This window comes from Octopus sinensis, linkage group LG23 (genome assembly GCF_006345805.1).
Source record: "Octopus sinensis linkage group LG23, ASM634580v1, whole genome shotgun sequence".
Taxonomy (NCBI): Eukaryota; Metazoa; Mollusca; class Cephalopoda; order Octopoda; family Octopodidae; genus Octopus; species Octopus sinensis.
In genome coordinates, this window is record NC_043019.1 from 9,745,604 (window position 1) to 9,768,859 (window position 23,256).

At 31.5% G+C, this 23,256-nt stretch overlaps 1 protein-coding gene across 23 annotated transcripts in view; it reads left to right on the forward strand.

Annotated features, from left to right (window-relative positions):
* The window catches only part of LOC115223449 (protein couch potato), a 364,376-nt gene that overhangs the window by 300,524 nt on the left and 40,596 nt on the right, over nucleotides 1–23,256 (forward strand). For 19 of the 23 annotated variants that reach the window (XM_036512443.1, XM_036512446.1, XM_036512445.1 and 16 more), the window contains 2 exons: nucleotides 2,705–2,758; nucleotides 8,713–8,775. In XM_036512443.1, the coding sequence (XP_036368336.1) occupies nucleotides 2,705–2,758; nucleotides 8,713–8,775 (117 nt within the window). The remainder of the gene's footprint in view (nucleotides 1–2,704; nucleotides 2,759–8,712; nucleotides 8,776–23,256) is intronic. The other 4 variants (XM_036512452.1, XM_036512455.1, XM_036512457.1 and 1 more) reach the window with 1 other exon arrangement.

The window sequence follows — 23,256 nt, forward strand, 5'->3', positions numbered from 1 at the left end:
CACCACCCTCTCAAATACCTTGATGATATGAGAGGTGAGTGAGATCGGACGGTAGTTCACTGCGAGGGACTTGTTTCCTTTTTTGAAAACTGGGACAGAAGGTTTTTTGGAATATAGCCAGCATCCAGTGAGTTTCTCCACAGATTAGCAAGGGGAGATGCAAGTTGGTGTCGACACACCTTCAGGACACAAGCAGGGAACCTATCGGGGCCTACTGCTGAATTGTGTTTTATTTCGGTTATTGCCGCTAAGACATCAGGGGCACCAAACGTTATGTCCGATATAGTGTGTTGGGGTTGACATCACTGATACAGTGATGTCAACATATATATATGCATATATATACACATATATATATGCATATGTATATATACATAAATAATATTGAAATTTCTTCTGTTCTGCAAGTAGTTTGTGATATCTTAGGCAAGGATCTTTGCAAGCAGAGAAAAATTTTCCAATCTTCATGTTTTAATATCTGAACACGTTGAGTTGGTCAGTGCTCTTCTAGGCTAAAAGAAAACTTTCTACTATTTTTAAAGAAGGACTGTTTTAGCAATTTCAGAAACTTCATTTCCATTGGCACTAATACTGAGGCAAATTCTAAACTTGGTTAATAGAAGCAATTTTTTCCAATCCAGCCCAACACTAGTCTTCTTGGATTTGAGTGTTTTGTGTCTATATATATATATACACAGCACACACATACACACACAAACACACACACACACACATGCACACACGTGTGCATGTATGTATGCATGTACTCTCTCATATATATAGAGAGAGAGAAATACACATTCGATAACAGATATAAAATCGTGTATGTATGTGTAATATATAAATGAATATATACACACATATCTGCATACCAATATATGCGTATTTATTTACTATCACACACATGCATGCACACGGGTGGTCGTGTGTGTGTTTGTGTGTGTGTATGTATGTATGCATGTGTGTTTGTGTGTGTGTGTGTGTGTAAAATAGGACTGCCAGTGTGTCTTTTTTGTTGCTGTTTTGTTTGTTTGTTTTTTCATTTGTTTTTCCATATAGAGTTGCACCTCACATTTCACACCTCACATGCACAAGTCACGTTTGTTCACACCTTGCAAATAAATAATGTGTATGAAAAAGAAATGGGACGAAATAACTAAGGAATTGAGAAAAAAAATTTGCTTTTATTTTATTATTTAATTTCCTTTTAATTTATTTTGTTTGTAATTTATTTTATGACTACTGAGTGTGTGCTCACATATGTATGAACATATGTGCATACACACCTACTTATGTGTGTTTTCAATTTTTTATTTATTTCTTTTTTTTTTGCTTCATTTTTCATTGGCATAGTTTTACTCATGGTTTTAAAAAAATCATTATTATTATGGTAGCAAATGGTAGAACTGATGGGACACTGGACAGAATGTCTTGTGATATTTAGTTTTGTGTCTTAGTTCTAATTTAAACACTACCAGAATAAAAAAAAATTAAATTTCATCCTTCAGGGCTCAATGAAATTATGTCTTGGTCAATTACTGGGTTTGATCTAATCTACTATACTGTACCACATTGCCATCAACACTTGTAGCCCTGTAGTTATATAAGGAATCATTATTCTTAAAAAAGGTTGTGAATTCTATACAGAATGTCACATGGCAATTAGCAAATTCTCTTTATAGTCTGAGTTCAAATCTTTCACACTTGCAGCCATCTTAGTTTGTCTGTTAAGTAGGCAAGATAGGTAAATCAATAAGATGCCCAGCAAACTGGTCAATGCCTGTGGCCCTAGACACACTTATCAATAGGCAATCTTTATGTTGCTACTACACTGTATTAAAGTTATAATCAGTGGCCCCACTATCATATTGATGAGTATTTAGTTTAAATTTGCATGGTGATTTCAAGTTCACCAGTATGCCTTAACACGATAATAGGGAAAGCAGCACAGTAAGAGGGTGCACTGATAAGTTGCATCAATAATACAAATGAGGTAATGAATTGTTTTTTTCTGGTTCTATAACAGAATACCAGTAATCAGTTCAATTAGTAATTGGTAGAAAGTATCAAGTCTACACTTCTGCTTATCTTCAAGTATGCAACTTCACCAGCTACATATGAAATTGAACCTGCTATTTGCTTGTCTTTTCATTGTTCTTTACATTATTGCTACCATTAAGAACATTGAGGTAACAAGTGGTCATGCAACTTGTTAGAAATAATAGCCAGTTCTCCCTCAAATCATACCACATTGTCTTAAAGAAAGGACATTATGTAATGCAGTCTTACACATTCCTAAAAAGACAAGATGGGAATAGCTAGAATATCATTGATTATAGGTTTTCTCAGTCAGGGTGGACCTGAAGCTTCCCATCATCTGCACACCCTGTATGCTGAATTATACTCTTAGAATGTAGGAAAATGCATGTTACAGCTTTAATCTCTTCCCATTCTTCTTCTCTTCTTATATATCATCTTTCATTATTTTAATTTTTCTCACTTTTTGTTATGTTTTATTTCTAATTATATATATATATATATATATTCTTATTTCTTTTTTTTATAACACATTTTTTTTATTAAAAGAAAAATAAATGATTAAAAAAAGACATAAAATTAAAGAAAAAGCCAGCATGAGTATTCAATGTGTTTCTTGCACCGTTCACCTGGGTGATGAGACTAGATTTCTTACCTTTCTTTCCAGGGTTATGAAGGGTCACTGTTAAAGGTCACCAACAAAAATGGCAAAAACACTTCTGTAAGTACAGTTACTTGCACATTAACATTTCGGTAACTCTGAGATGTGGGATTACAACAAGAAGTAATTAATTAAATCAAGACTGAATTAATTAACCTCTTTTTTTCCTTCCTGGCAATTATGTTTCCACCACCATCACCACCGCAACCATTCAGATAAACCCATATTAGAGGGAGGATAAAGTTTTCTGGAAGTGAGTCAGCAAAAAATGGTTTCCTTTTCATGGAGCATTCTACTCTGTCGTTATCATTGGAGGTGGGGATTGAAAGGCATTAATGCTACTACAGCATCTATTTCTGTACCTCGTTCAAGTTACTGGAGCTGATCCCTTGTTAATCACAAAATTTTAAACATGTAAACCCTGTTTAAAATACACTAGTATAAGGAATAAATGTTTATCCTTTATTTACTTATACTTCCCAAATGCACACCCAGTTACCTACTGTGGTGGGATTGCATGTGTGTTTCTGCACAGTTTCAGTTTTGCAATTCCTTGACCACTTCTACAACATTCTGTAACTTGACTCCCATATATTTTTAGACCATTTTCTTTACATTGCTGATATTGATGACATCTTCCATATACTCCAGTTTCTGGGAAGTCATTTAACTTCTGAATAAAGATTGAGTCTCTCTTTTAACAAACTTCCAAATGTCTTTAAAATAAGGTCTACATCAGTCAGTGGCAAAAACATTTCTGTTGTTGCTTGGCTTGTTCAATGTAGCATTTAAATCTCTCCACAATAAATACCCTGTTGTCATTAAAGCAAGATCTACATGAGACTGTGAAGTAGCCTAACATGCTCAGTATAGTAATCAGATATCCTCCTCTACAAATTCTTGATGGTTTTTAAAATTACATACCCAGTGAGATAGAAATTCTGTTTTGCTCTTTGATCTGCACAAAGCAGCTATCAAGCTTTTCCTTAAAATTTTTCTAGTTATCTAGAGTTAAAAATCACATAATAATTTTTATCCTTCTCCAAGCATATCTTTGGAGTTGATTCAATCATCAATACCTACTCTCCCATAAATGTATAACATTTAGTAGAAACTAATAATGTACATGAGGTTAATTAAGTCAGATTAATTATTTCTTGTTTACTTGCACATTTAGCCTTTTCCTTTTTGCAGTTTGCCAGGTTTGTTTTTGCTTCTTTTTCTTTCCTCCTTCACAGGATTCACTTTTGCATGACTGATGCATGAATTATTATTATTTTCTGAACCATGCATTTTCTTTTCCTACCCAAAATTCCTTACCCTTCTCCCCAAAAGATAATATTAAATCAGTAAACCTGGACCAACCCAATTTGCTTGTCTCAAATATAGTAATTATGACTGGACATGGGATCATTGAATGGAATAACGACAGCAAAAGGAGAGTAAAACTGAAGAGAAAAACTGGGTAAAAAAATGAAAGAAATTATGTGTGTGTGTGTTTGTATGTATATATATATATATATATATATATATATTATATATATATATATAAAATCAGGAATTAATGTCTGGTAACCAGATTATAAATTTTCCTTTAATTATATTGATATTCTATATTATTTCTTTTAATTTTAATATTTTTCAATTTCTTTACTAATTTTATTTTCCAATTAAAAAATATAAAGCAGAAAAGTTGTGTATGTGTATATGTATGTATGTATATGTGTGTGTGTGTGTGTATAATTTTTAAATATGTAGGCATACATACAGTTATACACACACACACACAGATACACATACATATATGAGTGTATATATGTTATATATATATATATATACATATATATATATATATATATATATATATATATATATATATATATATATATATATATGAGTGTTAACATTGGGTTACAACAATACAAACATTGTAAGTTTGTTCGACCATTACAATTCCTATTTGATACTGCTTCAATTTATTTTACTAATGATATGATAGAAATAATCCCAGATATTGTTCTCAATCAATTTAAGAGAGACAAATGGCTTTAGCTACATTAGCTGGCATGATGCTAGAAGTGATGTAACAGTTTTATTGTAAGGCAGTTTTTTTCATATTTCCCCCTTTTTATTAAATTCTTACTGCCTGTGTATGTATATCAAAATATATATAATGCATTTTTCTTTATCTACTATATTAAAATATTAAACTTATTTGTTTACTCTTACACTAAATATTATTAAATATTTCCATTTCAAAGTTCAAATTGGTTATTAATCATAAGTGACGTAAGTCAACTAATCAAAAAATTCTAATTACAACTTTTTAAAAGTACAATTTATGAATTTAAATACTCAACCAATTTACAAACTCTTGTTGATCTCTGAAAGGCTACACATTCTGGGTTAGAGATTTTTGTTAGGGCATGGGCAGATGAGTAGAATAAAAGTGGTTTGGATTTGTTATTTGATTTTCTTGGACTACAGCTGATTATTTACCATCTTAATTTGGACTGGTTATACCTCATGAATAACTGGCATCGGTTGATATTTATTGTGTCTGCAGTGAACAAGATCTTGAGAAGAAACCATTTCTTCTATACTATGATATGAATGTGATTGAGATTAGCCTCTGGAGTCAAATCTTGAATTACATACACAATACAGAGATAAACCGTACCAGATTCAGAGAGTCGAGTTGTTAAAAATTGATTCGTTAGGAGTCTTCCTACAAAATTCAAAGAGCCTTTCATAAGATGTCTCATGAAGCTGTAGTACAACACAATGGTCATAAATCATGTAGAGTACCCAAAAAACATGGTCTCCCATAATGAAATATTTATTTCTTTTTATTTTCAAGGGTTGACTGTTTATGGTTCTGCACTACAATTTCCTTAAGAGATTATATATCTTTGTACACCTTGTAGAAATTACATGGCTGTATAAGAATTGTTGCAACTTAGTTGATGCAGAGGTGCCACCATGTAAAGGAATAAACAGGGGAATTCCAAAAATAGGAGAGATAAGTTAGGCCCTTTCTAATAGAAACACTTGTATCACAGCAATGACAGGGGAACAGAAAATGAGAAAATTCATTTGTAGAATTAGTGGAATGAAGGAGATGCTTTTAAGGCCTATTGACAAAGGTACAAGTAAACAAGCAGCTTTATAGGGAAAACATCATTGGTTTTCATTTGACACTAATTTTATGATGAAATGCTTTAATTTCTCATGGCTTGCAGGCTACATAGACTTAACTTTTGTTAATGTGGTGAAAGCAATTTCCTTTCAGAATTATTTAAAGACCTAAAGTTCAAGGCAATCACCATCAATAATTGCCACCCATTTAATATCATTTTTGACAAAACTGATACTTTTTATAGTGCTCTCAGAGAAAAGTAAAAATTTGATGTGACTAAAGACTTAAAAATAGGAAAAGACCGTTGATGTAGTTTATGAAATACCCTGGCTTCTGATATAATACTTTGCATTTTATAGCATAGATAGCTCTTCAAGAGGTTAAATGGTTTTGGATTAGGATATAATTCACAATGTGAAATTAAATAGCTTAAGAAATTAATAGATATCAGATTATATTCTCATTATTTTTGTTCAAGGCTAGGTTATTGTGTCAGTTTTGAAAGCAATTCAAAGTGTTGGTATCATGTTCTGTTTTGTTTCATCACAAACTTAAAAGATTATCCAAATATGTGTAGGTATCTTTAAGATTACTTGATAAATTCCTTAACGACTTGATGAAACACTGATATACCATTTAAACTCAAAAACCTGATACAAACTCCTTTCCAGGTACTTTAAAAAATGTGTATGGTCTTTCCACAGTTATTATACCAACCTCATAAGTACTACTTAATCATTTTTGCTATAATACTCATGTTTGGCTATAACATTTACAAGAACATCTATGTAGAGAACTAGATAACAAGGGATAGAGAAAAATCTACTCCAAGCCTTCTCCTACAGCAATTGCCAGCAGCAAATAAAATCTGAAATGCCTTAGTGAAGTATTTGGTTTCTATAATACCCCACTCTTAAAAGGTTTGAAATTCCTGAATCTATAAAGTCTATCTTCCACAGTGCATAGGCCAGGTCTAGTTGAAACAGGTTTGCAGTTTAACATGAAGTTTCGAAAACATTTAGCAGGTTTTCTGGCTCATTGTAGTTGAACTGGATCACAAATTAAAAAAAGAGCTCTGATCCATAAGTAATTACGAATTCTTTATGTAATTTCAAAACAGATATAAATGAGAATCCCATCTGCACAAAGTTATGGAAAATGTTATGCTTTTATATAATTTATCTTTTATAGGTACTTTAGCCATACAAAATCTATTAAATTATTTTGTTAATTAGGAATTATCCCACAGAATATGCTTTATGATATATTTCCAAGTTGAGTTGATTAATTTTTGAGAGATGAAATTTTCTGATGAGCTTGTATTTATGAGAGTTTCAGTTACTTTACCTTTACCATAGAAAGTCTAAGGGACCCCAAAACAAAGCATACAATTGCCTGAGAAATATTTAGATTGGACAGCATATGACAATACTTTAGACTGTACGGAAGAAGAGTTACAAGTACCAGAATAGCAGACAATATCCCAGTGCGTACTGTTTTACAATTTGAACAAATGGCAATTTTTACCTGGGCATGAAGTACAAAAATGGATCTCTGAGTTGCCTCAGGAAGAGCACATTCTACAAATTTAAGGATTTACTGTGGCAGATTGCCCTAATTTTCCATTTACATTTGTCTCATTTAATGCCAGAGGGTCCCATTGAAGCAACATGTAATTGGTTTAATTCTGCTTTAGATTTACTTTCAAAGATCCAGACTGATGAAGAGCACTATTTAATGTTAAAGATTTTTTGTTTATTTTTATTAATCAAGTTCTGATAATACTCAAACATATTCTACATATAAAAGGATATTTTATAAATGATAATTCATTTTATTCAGCTATTTTAGCCTTAAAATATAAACCTTTAGTCTTTAGCTACTACAATTAAATTTCTATAGAAATTCATCTCTATATTTAATTATGTATCTTTACATAAACTTCTACCACCTTTATATCATTATCAAAAGTTGTACAATCTTGTATGATGTTTACTGCTTTGTGTCCATTATTTAAGAATAAATGTTTGAGCTTGTTAGGATTAAGGTCAAGCTTAATAGTTGCTTAGAAATACTTGAAAACTTTAGCATATAAATAACTTAAATTTCTGACTACACTGAAAATCTGTTGGCCTGTCAAATTTGTCTTATTAAGCTATCTTGTTAATTTTGGATCAGTAATTGATAACCTTTAAATTGAATAAATTGTTGTGATAAAGCAAATTCCAGAAATTACCTTTTGATCAAGTTAAAAGAAATAAGTATTCAATCAACTGTCATTATACTGGAAAATGTAAGGAATTGTGTTAGAGTTAAGCAACTTTTATCATGATTTTTAATACTTGTGGGAAAGGCATGAATATCATGACATTATATTTTCAAATTTAACATGTATCTATGTATCATACTTTTGTAAGAAAATGCAGCCAGAAATTCAATGATACAAGTGAAGTGCTTGAAGTTAGATGAGATAAAACCCAAAATCAGATTTGATGATACAACCATTATTTCCATACTGCCTTATTGTTTCATTGATAGAATGGTTATGACAAGATTATATCAGCTTCTGATACTTGTCAAAATAGCTGTAGTACATGACTTTATTTTAATGTCTATAGATTTTGAGTAAAAAGACATTTGAGTGGGTATATATTCTCCAATGTTCTCTAAGTAATCACAACTTATTAAATCAGTATGGATGGTGAAAAGTGATTAATATCTTCAAGCATAGTATTTGTTAATTTTAAACAACACCTCACAATTTCCGATTAAATTATTTTTATCAAAATAATTTTTTTAATGTTATTTATTTTTTAAACTCATTTATATTCTGTTTTTTCTTTTTGTGTTTTTTTTTTCTCTTCTCCTCCTTTAGCCTGTGGGGTTTGTCACCTTTAATTCAAGAGTTGAAGCAGAGGCAGCTAAACAAGATTTACAGGTAACAACAGTGCAGCCTGTTGATTTTTTTTTTCAATTCGTTTTTTAAAATTTACTTTCTTATAATTAATTTTCTTGTTTTCTCTTAATTTATATTTTACTTATGATTTTTGTTGTAGTTTTTTAAAATCTCTATTAACAATTATTTCTTATTTTTCATTTTGGCCTTTCTTTCTTGCTTACATTTCATCTTTAAAGTGTGCTTATTTAATAATGGAAAATAGATTATCATGCAAATTGTGAAATTGTGACATTGTTGAATTTACCTTTAATTTTCTTGGATCCAAAAAATTGTACCAGTCAAATACTGGAGTGAATTTGTTCAGCTCAAACTTGTGGCTTTGTGCAAATATTCAAAATCATTATTACAAAATAAGTCCTGCAGATGGCAGAGTTGGTTGAGCATTGAATAAATGTCATGTGGTAATTAACTGCATTCTCTTATGTCCTGATTTCAATTCTTGCCAAGGTAAACTTTATTTTTAATCATTACTGGGTTGATTAAATAACAACCAGTTTAGTACTAGAGCTTGTTTAACTGACTGAACTTCACCTTCAAATCTGTGGTCTTTTTCCTCTGTTAGGAATTATTATAAAATTAATGGAGGTAATGATCAGCAGAAATGTTAAAGAACTAGATTATTACTTTATACCATTTTATTACACCTTTTTATGTCTTGTGTTTCAAACCCACCAGAGTTTTTTGCTTTTTATCCCTCATTCATCCGAGAAGTTTATACATTATGTACCAGTATTGTACTAGAATTCTTTTCAACTGTTTTTCCTTTCAACAAGTGTGTAGCATTGTACCAATGTCAGGTATCGATTCTATAAACTAAATTACCTTTAGTTAGTTTCTACTTTTATTAACACCCTCATGTTCTAAGTTCTGCTGCTAAAGGTAATATTGCATTTCATTGAATTAAAGTGTGTGTGTGTGTGTGTGTGCACGTACGTACATGTGTGTATGTGTTTGTGTGTGCTTATGTAAAATATACATAGAGCTCTTGTGGAATCAACTTAACATATATCAATTAAGCTTAGATTACTACACTTTCATCAGCTTCTAATAGAAATAATTTGTCGAGAGGTTGCAAACATCTTTTTAAAATTACCTCAGATAACATTCAGTATTTGAATTCAATGGGGTCAGCTTGTCAAAATTTTTTTTAAATAAAGACAATGCAAATTGGAGAGGCACTTGTCTTTAAAGCCAAATGGTAGATGCAACAAACTTATTTCTGTAATATTACATTTCCTCAGAGAAAAAAATTCTACTCAGATAACAAAACTTAGAAGTGATCAGCATAGATATAAAAATGGAGAGAATACAGTGACACAGATTAAGACTTTCAACAATATGGCTGGTTGGTTGGGTGGAGAATCTCTGAGAGGCTTTCTTCGTATTAAATACAAATCTTGTAGGGTCTTACATATGTTATATGATGAGTTGAAAGTCTTCAATTAACTGAAAAAAATTCTTTCTCTCTTCCTTCTTGTGTTTATATAGGTGCATGTGTGTATGTATGTATATATATATATATATATATATATATATATATATGTATATATATGGTTATATACTATTTATAGTCCTTTATCTAAAAAATAATATTGATTATATTTATCATGGATCGATACTCAATCCTTATGCTTTTGTTTATCTTATTTTATTTTATTTCCCGAGTTCTTCCTTTCATGATATATGTAAATAACGACATTTACTTGTTAGTTACTGTGAATAATCCTTATTTAAGTAACTTCAAATTTGGCTACTTCTAAAAAAACTTAGTAATATTTTGATATCCATTACTATATCTATGGGATAATGTGGGTTGTAGTTATCACAGTTCTAAGTCTTTGCTCATATTTTTTACAGAATTCTTCCTCTGATAAACTACTTGAATATAGAACATTTGTTAGTTACTCTATATCAATAACTTTAAATAAAAGAGAAGACTCATTATATTAATATAATACTATATTATCATTTATGTAATTTTTTTTGTGTAATTATAAAAAAATGCAAAGTATTGCATATAAATAAATCATTAGCTGTAATACTAGAAGTAGGTTTTTTTTTTCGAACGTGCATCAGCACATTTAGAGAATAAGTATTTATTTACATGGTTTATTACCATCTCTAGATTAAGTAAGACCCTGACACTTAATTCATTTATATACATATATAATATTATTGTTGTTTGCTATTAAAATAGCCAAAGATTATCTTCAAACTAAATAAATATGGATTTATAGTATTTGAGATATATACAAATATATTTCAATAGTTGTAGATTTACTTAATTATTTTGTCCATTATATTTTTTTTTAATTGTACTTAACACTCACACTCCTAAAGATTAGTATTTGAATCATTTTTTTTTTTTGCAATCTGGCCGTCTTTTCACATGGAATTTTGTCTGTCTTTTGAACCAAAACCTTGAAGAGACTTATATACATGGATATGAATTGTTTATAAATCAAATAATGTATATAAGTCAAAACAAATTGTTGGCTTTTTTGGTTTTTTAATGATTTTTTTAATGTTATCTCATATTATATTATATTCATAGTATATGATGTTTTACACACTCCTTTGAAGGAATTTCTTTCCTTAGTCTGTTACTTTATATATATATATATATATACCTTATAATTCTTCCAAAATGAACAGAATATGCTTTGCTGAGGAAATCTGTCTGCTACTTTCACCTGTTGATTTTAAAAACAAAATCCACTCTCATCTGAACCAGCTTTATTTTTGAACAATTACAACTATTTAAATTATCAGCCATAACTCCCTTATCTGGATGATTTGTGTACTAACTGAACTAATAATTTCAATTAAAAAATCATAATTTTTCAACTCATGTTAAAATGTGAGATTCTTTTCTATGTGTAATTGGTATGCAGAACTTTTCCCTAAGGTATTTTCTCTCGGATAAATTTCCTATTGTTGGTGTTTGAGAATATGGTGGAGCTTGTGCTATATAGGATCTTCCTTGGGAACTAGCTTAAAAATAACACAAAACCATAAGTTGTTTTCATATCCTTTGCATTGTTCCTTCAATGATACATTTCATTTTATCATGTTGGTGTTCTAGAAAGTTAGCATCACATTTTTGTTATTTAAAAATTTCTGTTCATTTACCTAGAAGTGATTACTTATAGAACTCAATGCAAACATATAAAGTATTCAGTAATACATTAAAAGTGAAAGGCTCTAAATTGCCAGAGCTCTGAATTTTACATTTCTACTCTTTCAGCTTGTAGTCTGATCCATTTTTCTCTTTAATTATCCAAAGTTTTTCTGATAGCCTCTGTTCAATATTCAAAAATTTATTGAAACATCAATAAGTCGAGAGAAAACAAGCTCAGATTACCAACTGAAAGAGCAGGAATGTGAAACTTAGGGCATGGGATATTTCTAGACTTTCAGTTGTAACGTGTATGAGTGTGTATTAAAAATATTTCAACATATATATGTAAATGTATGATTTTGCATTGTTTGTGTATATGTGTATGTGTTTTACTAATTACAAAATAATTTACTACTTCATTAATAAAAGTTAACAAAAAAGTAATAAGAATCAAAACACAAAAACTCAACACACCTCCACCCAATAATATTCATTCAGTATGGATTTTATACATCTATTTTCTCTTGTTATTTTTCAGTCCACCTGAAGAAACAATATGGTCAGCATTATTGAAACTCATTATTGGCTTTTTAACGTTGTTCCATAAAGTTTCTATACCAGTAAGCTTATTTGCCAGAGCAGCCCAACAACTGAAATTGGGAAAATGGTGACCTACCCTCTCCCCCACCAAATCTTATATTTTAAATATATATTTTTAGAAGATGACATAGAAAGTGGAATAATTATAATTATGATGATGACGATGATGACAATAATAATAATAATAATAAAATATAATTTAAAGTGAGAAATGAAAAGATTTTGGCCATTGAAGGAGAGAACTGTATTTCTTGTTGTTGAACCCTAGAAAGTATGAAGCTCACAAACAAACCAAATCGAAAGGATAGGAGTAAATGTGAAAGCAGAGCAAATATAGAAAATTTGCATTGCTTGGAACCACATAAATTGTTAACAAAGTTATTGAAATCTGAATGAAGAGCCTTGCTTTAGTCCACTGGTTGTTGAAGGTTGACAACACCTATTACATCCCCCGGCAAAGATGTTCTGTTTAATAATAATAATAATAATAATAATAATAATAATAATAATAATAATAATAATAATAATAATAATAATGGTGATGATGATTTTAATAATACAACAGTTACTTTAAAAATATATATTTCCTTTTTTTTACCTTGTGCAATTTAAAAGATAATTATTGTTTTTTCTTTGTTTCTACCCCCACCTCTTACATGATCTAATATTAAGATAAATATTTTGAGTTTGAATTTCACAAGTGTTGGCTTTCCCTTTCATCTTTCTAGGATCAATAAATCAAAGTAGCAGTCTGGTACAGAGCAAATTTAATCAACTGTATTCTATCTTGAAAAGTGTGTGACCTTGTGTCTCTCTTAGATATTATTCTTATTAATGCTGGTGATGTGATGGAAGCAGTAGATGGTCAACCTCAATGCTGACTGGCTGAATGGTATTTAGTTAAATCTCTTAACATTCAGAGAACCAATCCACCCAAGGTGAACCTTGACTTTTGTCCTCTCTGAGGTTAATAAAAGATGTAGTTCCAAGGAAGTATAAGGGTTAACTAAATTGATAGTACCTAATCCCTGAAATAGCGTGATTTTATGCCTCAAAAGTAATCCAGGTCCTTGTGGTCTATAAAAGAAGTGGATTGGCAAAACCATCCAAGCATTGAACAAATGCTTAGTTCTGTTTAGTTATGACCCTTTGATTCTGAATTTGTATCTGATCAAGGTTGACCATGCGTTTCAACTCTTTGATAAATAAAGTACCAGTTGAGTACTGGGGATTGATGTTTTAGTGAAGAGTCAACATGAATCCTGTGTCCCTGTTTGTGTTAAGGTGCATGTAGTGGTGTGACAAACAACATCAAGTTGAAGTTAAACAGCCAAGTTTTTATAACAGTGTTCATACAAAAGTGAATGTGAACAAACAAGAGTTGTACGAACATAGTTACATCTGATGTGATTGAAGCTGAAACATTAGAGAGTAAGAAATGTGCCTGCAACATAATGCAGTAGCAGTAATGGCCAAAGGCGAAGCAAGCTAGTTGTCCTCACTGGCTGTGTTTGTTGACAAGCAGCCTGCCTAGAAGGGGTAGCAGCAAACAAGAGAAAGATTCGTTGTCCCTCTAGGGTTTTTATACCTCCCTAGCAGAAGTGCCATTGCAGCGCCACCTAGTGACAACAGAATGAGGAAGCATAACTCTGCCCTATTCCTTTTAGTCCTTATGGCCCTTGCTACAATGTAATCTATTAAATCCCTCCCCTCAAATTTGCTGGCCCTGTGCCAAAATCAGAAACCCTTGTTATTATTATCATTATTATTATTATTATTATTATTATTCAGATGGCAGAATCATTAGTGCATTTGACAAAATGTTTAGTGGCATATTTCTAGCTCTTAACCTTCTGAGTTCAAATCTCACAAGGGTTGACATTGTTTTTTGGATAAAAGGACAAAAAAATATATGCTACCAGTCAAGAAACAGTGTCACTGTTTTCAATTTGTCCCCTCCCTTCAAAATTGCAAGCCTTGTACCAAAATTATCATTTTTATCATAATGGGGAGCACAACAGGCATTTCTTCTGGCTTTTTATCTTCTGAGTTCAAAGCCTGCCTTTCATCCTTTCAGGGTTAACAAAGTAAGGATCATTTGGACACTATGGTACATGTCAGCAATTAGCTCCCCCACACGATACAGAAATTTCAGACTTTTTACCTAGAATAGAAAGGATTATTATTATTATTATTATTATTATATTATTATTATAATTATGAGCTGGCAGGATCGTTAGCATGCTGGACAAGATAGTGGCATTTCGTCTGTCTGTGCATTCTGAGTTCAAATTCTGCTGAGGTTAACTTTACCTTTCATACTTTCAGGGTTGGTAAAATAAGTACCAGTTGAACATTGAGGTTGATTATATCAACTTTCCCCTCCCTAAAATTGCTGGCCTTGAGCCCAGATTTTAAGCCATTTTTATTATTATTATTATTATTATTATTATTATTATTATTATTATTATTTAATAATATAATAAAAGAATTTATTATTATTATTATTATCATTATTATTATCATTATTATTATTATTATTATTATTATTATTATTATTATTATTATTATCATTATTATTATCATTATTATTATTATTATTATTATTATTATTATTATTATCATCATCATCATCATAGAGAAGTAAATAGATTAGTGTAGATGGTGAGAGTAGGCCCTGTCTCCTCTCCTGGATCATAACTCCTATGTTCATATTCTTCTACAAGTATCATAGAACATATTTAAGCAGAACATTAAACCATCCCATACCCAGCAGAAAAAAAAAAACATAAACAGGAAGAAAATCAAATCAAAAACAGCAATGAAGGAAAGTAATTTAAATAAATTCATCATTGAATTTAATGCATAGATTTATTACTATTACTACTACTACTACTACTACTACAATTACTACTACTACTACTAGCACTATTGCCACTAGCACCATCACCACTACTACTACACCACACTGTTGTAACTGCTGCCACAGCCTACTACTACTACTACTACTACTACTACTACTACTACTAACTATTAGACTTACTACTAATGGTAGTATTATTACTATATTATTACCATGAATAGGAATTATAATGATTATTATTTATACTATGAGTGTAGCTACTGTTGTTGCTCTTGTTCATGTTGTTACCATGACTACCTCTGCTACTTCAACATTCAATGCTACTATATATATATATATATATATATATATATATATATATATGGATTAATTCATGGATTAATTCATCTTCTCTTCGAAACTAATAAGTTTTTAAAAATCTGTGATAAGACTGTGCATCATCATTAAGGAACTTTGGAAAACTGTTTACAACCTATATCTGCCTCTAATGGAACTATCTCCAATATCTCATGAGTATAACCTCACCCACTAAGATGTCTAGAGAACTCAAATGTATTTTAGCTGATGAGTACGGGACACTTTTATCTGCTGCAATTTTTGCAACTTGTAATAAAGCCTGTCTTTGTATGAAACAATTGTACTAAAAACTAATCCATTCTTGTTGCTTCTTTCTCGTATATATATATATATATATATATATATATATATATATATATATATAGCAGAAGCAACAGAGTGACAAAAAGGCAAAGGGTTTTGTGTGTTGGCACTTATCAAACCTTTCATATATATATATATATATTTATCACTGACCTCATACCTTGTGAGAGGAATTTTACTCTGTACTGCAGTGTAATAAAGGCAGCTTCTGTATAGTTGCTTGCTCTGCTAGAAACAGCTTAATCTTCATCAAATTACACCTTACCATAAAAAAAATGAAAGAATACATTAGATTTATGTAAGACAAAAAAGACACAAAGGTCATGACTAGGACTAGGACTCTTTTTTATCAATGCTCTGCTCAGTACTTTTACTGCTTATGCAGTAATAACTCATGACAACTAGGCGGGATTGGCCAGGACAGTATGGCATGACCTGGTCTCCCTTCAATATATAACCTATCCTTTTAACCAACTGCATTTTTCTGGAATGTACAGCTCACATAGGCTTGTGGAAATTTCTGCCTAATAATAAGGATAACTTGGATGAATATGAGTGCACATATGTATGTGTGAGTGTGTGTATATATATATATATATATAAAACACATACACCCTTCTCTATGTCCACTCTGTTTTCCAGTGCTCTTTATTACTTTATATGAAGTCATTATATTTTGTTTGCTACTTAAAGAGAATCCCTAAAGCAGCCAGCAAGTTCTGTTTTTCATTTTGACATCTCAAAAATGATGTCCTAAAAATTTAAACCGTTGGAAAATAAAGAAATATATATAACATACAAAAACAGAAAATTATTACCAGATATTCATTCTCATAATTTTGTTGGGTTTCCATTAATATTTTTAGAAACTTATCTAGCTAAATGTACTCTACATTTTCAAATATTTTTTCTTAAAATTGTTTTGCTGTTCGATTATTGGCAGAATCTTTTGGATATCAGGCCAATTGCTTAGCAGCATTTCTTCTGGTTCTGAATATTCTGTGTTCAAATCCTGCTCAGATTAACCTTACCTCTCATCCTTTCAGAGTTGATGAGCTGGCAGAATCATTAGTACATCAAATAAAATACCCAGTAGCATTTCTTCTGGCTCTTTACAGTGTGAGTTCAAATCCCACCAAGGTTAACTTTATCTTTCATCTATTTGGGGGTTGCTAAAAATAAAGTAACTAGTCAAGTACTGGGGAAGATTGAAGTAATTGTCTAACTTCTCCCTTCAAAATGACTGTTTTCGGAGCCTAATTAAAAAACTGTTTTTACTATTATTCAGGTGAGCTGGGAGAATTGTTTGCATGCCAGGCAAAATGCTTAGCAATATTTCATCTGCCTTCACATTCAGAGTTCAAATTCTGCCAAGATTGACTTTGCCTTTTGTCCTTTCGGGGTAAATCCTAGTTAAGTACTAGGATCAATGTAACTGACCACCCCCTCCCTCAAATTTCAGACCTGTGCCTATAGTAGAAAGGATTATTATTATTATTATTATCATTATTATTATTATTATTATTATTATTATTATTATTATTATTATTATCATTATTATTATTATTATCATTATCATTATCATTATTATTATTATTATTATTATTATTATTACTATTATCATTATTATTATTATTATCATTATCATTATCATTATTATTATTATTATTATTATTATTATCAGAGCAGCAAGCTGGCAGAACTGTTAGCAAGCCAGGTAAAATGCTTAGCAGCATTTTGTCCATCCTTACATTCTGAGTTCAAATTCCGCCCTGTTTGACTTTGCCTTTCATCCTTTCAAGATCAATAAAATAAGTACCAGTTGCATACTGGGTCGATCTAATTGACTGGCCCCTTCCCCCAAAATTTTGTGCCTTGTGCCTAGAGTAGGAAAGGATAAAGTAAGTAGCAGTTGAGTACTGGGATCAATGCAACAACTTAATCCCTCCCTGGTCTTGTGTCAAAATTTGAAACCATTATTGTTATTATTATTGATTATTATTATTATTATCGTTATTATTATTGGTAGTGGTGGTGGCGGTTGTGGTAGTAATTGAAGCAGAGTAGAAGGCAAAATCTTGTCTGGCTGAGTCCTGGTTTCACAACTTTCACATTTTTAACTAGTGTTCTTGAGGACAAAACATGAACATCACAAAGTCTTGTTTTTTCTCACTTCTTTAACTTTCAAGATGTTGCTGCATTCCATTGAAAAGAATAAGATGATGATGAAAGAAGAACCAGACATGTTTTATGGTTGATTAAATCAGCCGTACTCCTTCCATACAAATATGGTGGGCCAAAATTAGAAATCATCACCGTTGTTATCATTATTATTATTGCACATACATACACACCCACACACACTCAGTTCATCTTTCTATTTATCTGTCTCTCAACTTTTTATCTATCAATCAATCCGTTCCCCAGTGGTTTACCAAACACAGTTCCAGCATTTTGAAACCATGTCCAGTAACAATCACCATTATCACACACCATTAATTATTTGATGATAGTAATGATGGTAATAATAATAATAATGTTACTTGTTTTTTACCCACTGCTCTCTACATCCGACTTTGATTTAACCAACCTCTGAAAAACACTGAAAATTCTAAGTCGTTCTTATGATTTCTCTCTCTTTCTCTCGTTCACACTCCCTTTTTGTCTCTATTCATTTCATATATACATACATACAAACCCATGTGTGTATGTGGTATAGGTGTAGGCGTTGCTTCCCAACTACATGGTTCTTGGTTCAGTCCCATTTCATGGCACCTTCAGAAAAGTGTCTGATACTCTAGCCTTGGGCCAACCAAAGCCTTGTGAGTGGATTTTGAAGACAGAAACTGAAAGAAGCCCGTTGTATATATATACATGTGTATTTGTGTGTGTGTGCATGTGTGTGTATATATATGCTGTGCATATATATATGTGTAAGTATGTGTGTATGTACATATATATGTGTAAGTATGTGTGTATGTACATATATACATTCGATCACAGCACCAATAACAGTTAAGCTTCGTGCAATGGCCATACTCGATAACAAGGGGGCAGCCATAATAATAATAATGTAATGTGTGTGCATATGTATGCATATTTATGCATGTGTATGCATGCATATATATAGGTATGTGTGTGTGTATGTATGTATATGTATATATATATATATATATATATATATATATATATATGTATGTATGTATGTATGTACATACATTTATGTGCGCTCACTTTGCAGGGAATTTCTGCTATTTATTTTATGTGTATATGTATATATGTGTATATATATATATATATATATATATGTGTGTGTGTGTGTGTGTGTGTGTGTGTGTATGTGTGTGTGTATGTGTGTCATGTTAGGCTGGAGATGAGAGCGATGACCTCTCTGGCAAACACTATATGGAGACAGGCTGTGTGTCGTGAGTCAGCTGCAAAAGATGTTTCCCTGCAGCTTCAACAACAGTAACGTTGTCCTTTATAGGACCGCCACATTCCGTTGGCAAATAAACTTTACTGTGTATATGTATGTATATATAAATGCATGCATGTATATATGTGTGTGTGTATGTGTATATGTATGTGCATATATATATGTGTGTGTATGTGTATATATATATATGTATGCATGTATATATGTATATGTATATATATTTGTATGTATATGTATATACGTATGTATATATATCTATATATATATATATATACATATATATATATATGTATGTATGTTTATATATATTTATATATATATATACATACATATACATATATATATTTGTACGTGTGTTTATATTTATATACATATGTATGTAAGTATGCATGTGGTCATAGTTTGATTCCGCTCTGTGTAGCTTAATGTTTCATACACTCATCACACAAACCAAGCTCTTCCAAACCTCCGTTACATAACAAAAACTACATTTCATTGATGGCTTTGCAAGTTTCTGTTTTTCTCTGTCTGCCTCTCTCTTTCTCTCTCCTCTTTTCAGTCTCTTCATTGTTATCTGGTAAGAAATGTGGAGTGTCTGAATTGATAGTATATTAGACTGGATGCCTTATGGTCGTTCATGAGAGCCTTTCAAATTTTGCCACAGTTGACCACTTATTTGTTCTTTTGTGAGTGAATATAAAATAAACATCAGCCATGCTCTGAACTGATTTCATTGGTATAGTGCCCATTATCCGAAATTTGAGGTCTTGTGCTTATATGAGAAATCCATTGTTAATTGTTTGCAAGATACTTGAAGAGTCACTTGTCTTACATCTGAAATATTTAACTAGGACATATATACAAATATATATATGCCTATGCCAGTATTAGTGTATGCTCTGAAAGAATACTTTAATTCCATTTATGGATGCTACTTTTGCTAGGTATTGGATTGTGGATAGCATATAGCCATGAGCTTCAAACTTAAAAATGTGCTTCTACTGGTTCTACAGAAAGCCACAGTGTATCACTTTAGTTGTAAATAGAGTGACAAATACAATTTCTTATATGCTATTTTCTTTCCAATTCTATAACTAAAAACATCAAAGATCTTTGCCTTGTAAAGATGGAAATCAAGCAGATAGGAATATAGCAAATTTACAATATTATTTCTCATAGTTCTTCAAATACTTTTAATACAATATAATGATATCCTCTTAATGGAATAGAGCCTATTGTTTCAGGAAACTGACAACATTAGTATTATTTATCATTGCAATGCCACTTACTGGCTAGGATGAAATTAAAGATAAATTTCCCTCAAATCACACCCTAAAATTATTGTTTCATGATACACTTGGCTGAAAATATAAATTGGCAATTGTTATGATCGAAATACATTTTATTTATAGATCTATTTGATCCAATTTGACATGGGCATAAACAAATCTAGTGGTAATAGCTTGTCACTGATGGTAAATATCTATCTCAGATATAACAGAAGCATATTGATCATGCTTAGATAATTTTTCGTTTTTATATCGATTTCAGCTACTTCCTTGACCCTAGGCTTCAGCTGTTATGATGCCAACTCAACTTTCGCTTGATTTTCTTACCTTTATTTCAACCTGTCACAAAACAGATTTCTAGAGAATGTTGAAATGTAATGTATGCCACGTGTTACAAAATCATATAACATGAAGAATACATTAATGACAGAAAATTGAAGTTGTAGCTAAATATCAGGAACAGAAGAATGTTATGTTTAACACATTCCAATATTTAATTTGAATCTCATAGAGATGACAAAAAAAGACTTCCTGAGCTGTTCCCTAACCTATGCCTTAGCATTTCTGACTTATAGACACATGCCAGGCATATGCTGTCATATATAGGATGGATAAGACAATCAGCTGAGTACATTGGGAAGATTGTCCTGCTGCTTCCTTTGTCTGAGAGCGACAGGTAGTCTTTATATCTGATGGATTTGGCAAATGAGGTTGTGAGGTAGACAAGACTGAAAGGGTTGCAGACAGAAACCTTGCGCTTTGGCAAAGTCCTTATCTTTTCCAAGTTTCACTTGAAAAGGTAAGCGTGGGCAGAGAGGGAAGTGCTGCATCCCCAGCAAATTCATTGAAAGGGGGATGAAAGTGGAAAGGATGTTTCAAGTGAAAAGGTTTGTTCTGAACTTGCACCTGTAGACTGAGGGAAGAAGTTAGAAGGTAAGGAGAGGGCGCTTACCCCAGGTGTCAGGATGACTAGTTTTGTTAAGCTTCCATGATCAGTCCTAGAAGATCTCTTGTCTTTTGAGGAATTATTTGATCTCTTTGTTCCTTTGTTTCTTTTACTCTTCACACACTTTATGTAACTCCATATTGGTATCCTCTTGCACCATTCCTGACCTTTTTGGAAATCTTTAGGATTAATTAAGGAAACATTATTATTATTACCACTCTTCATCCTTTGAATAACATTATTATTATCATTATTATTCACTCCTTAGTGTAAAAAAACTCAGTTGTTAGTCAACCAATTCCATTTTTGAATTAAGAAAACTCACATCACATTTAACACTCCACATCATACACATTCACACACTCACTCAGACACACTTTGTGTATATATATATATATATATATATTTCTCTCTCACACCCACACACCATCACAAATACACATCTACATTTTTATTGTACAATTGTCAATTATTTCCTTTTTAATGTGTGCACATGTGAGTCCCTGTGTGTGTATGTGTGTGTGTGTGTAAGTAGTAAAAATTTGGCTTAATATGACCAAACTCTTGTAAAGGTGTGTGTGTGTGTGCATACACACACATGCACACACCATCATCATAATCATAATTATCATCATCATCATCATCATCACATCCACTCGTTCGTGCTTGCATGAACCAGATGGAACTTACTGGGGGCAGATTTTGATCAGCTGGTTGCCCTTCCTGTTGCCAACCCTCACTTGTTTCCAAGTAAGGTAATATTTCCCTGAGACCAGGCATGGTTTTTCGTGAGATATTAGAAATGACTTTATTGCTTGTATGATGGCACTGTTCATTTACAAACATCAAATGATACAACGGGACACACGCATACACATACTCATATATGTACATACATCATCATCGTTTAACAAACATCCACCTTATGTGTGTGTGTGTGTATATATGTATATATGTGTATATATATATATATATATATATATATATATATATATATATATATACATAATGAGTGTATGAGTATGTGTATGCAACAATGTGCTTTCAGTTTCTATTTACTAAATCTATTGGAATGGCTATAAAAAAAGACACTCACTTAAAATATCTTGTAATGGGGCTGAACCTGAAAGCAAATAGCTGGGAAGCAAGCCACACCTGCACATAGGACTGACCCATGGGTATTTTGCACCTTAGGCTTGTCTTACAATATGCAATTCCTGCTCCTACTACTTTCTCTTCTACTTCCTCTGGTCATCAACCTCTTTTACACCAGCTGAAAAATTTACCCTTCAAAATTATAATTCACTTGTAAACAAAGAAAACAGCTGTATGACTATGTGTATCACTGAGTAAATCTGTAATTTGGTAAAGTTTGAAATGTTTCACTCCAAATCATGTGACTGGTCATTGAATACCCTCCATTACACCTTGCCAACTTTATATGTTCCTCCTCTGTTCCGAAGGTATTCTCACCAGCTCCCTTTGTTAATCAGCTTCCTTGTTTGTAATCAGATTTAAAATTTTGTCTAAATTCTTCAGAATATG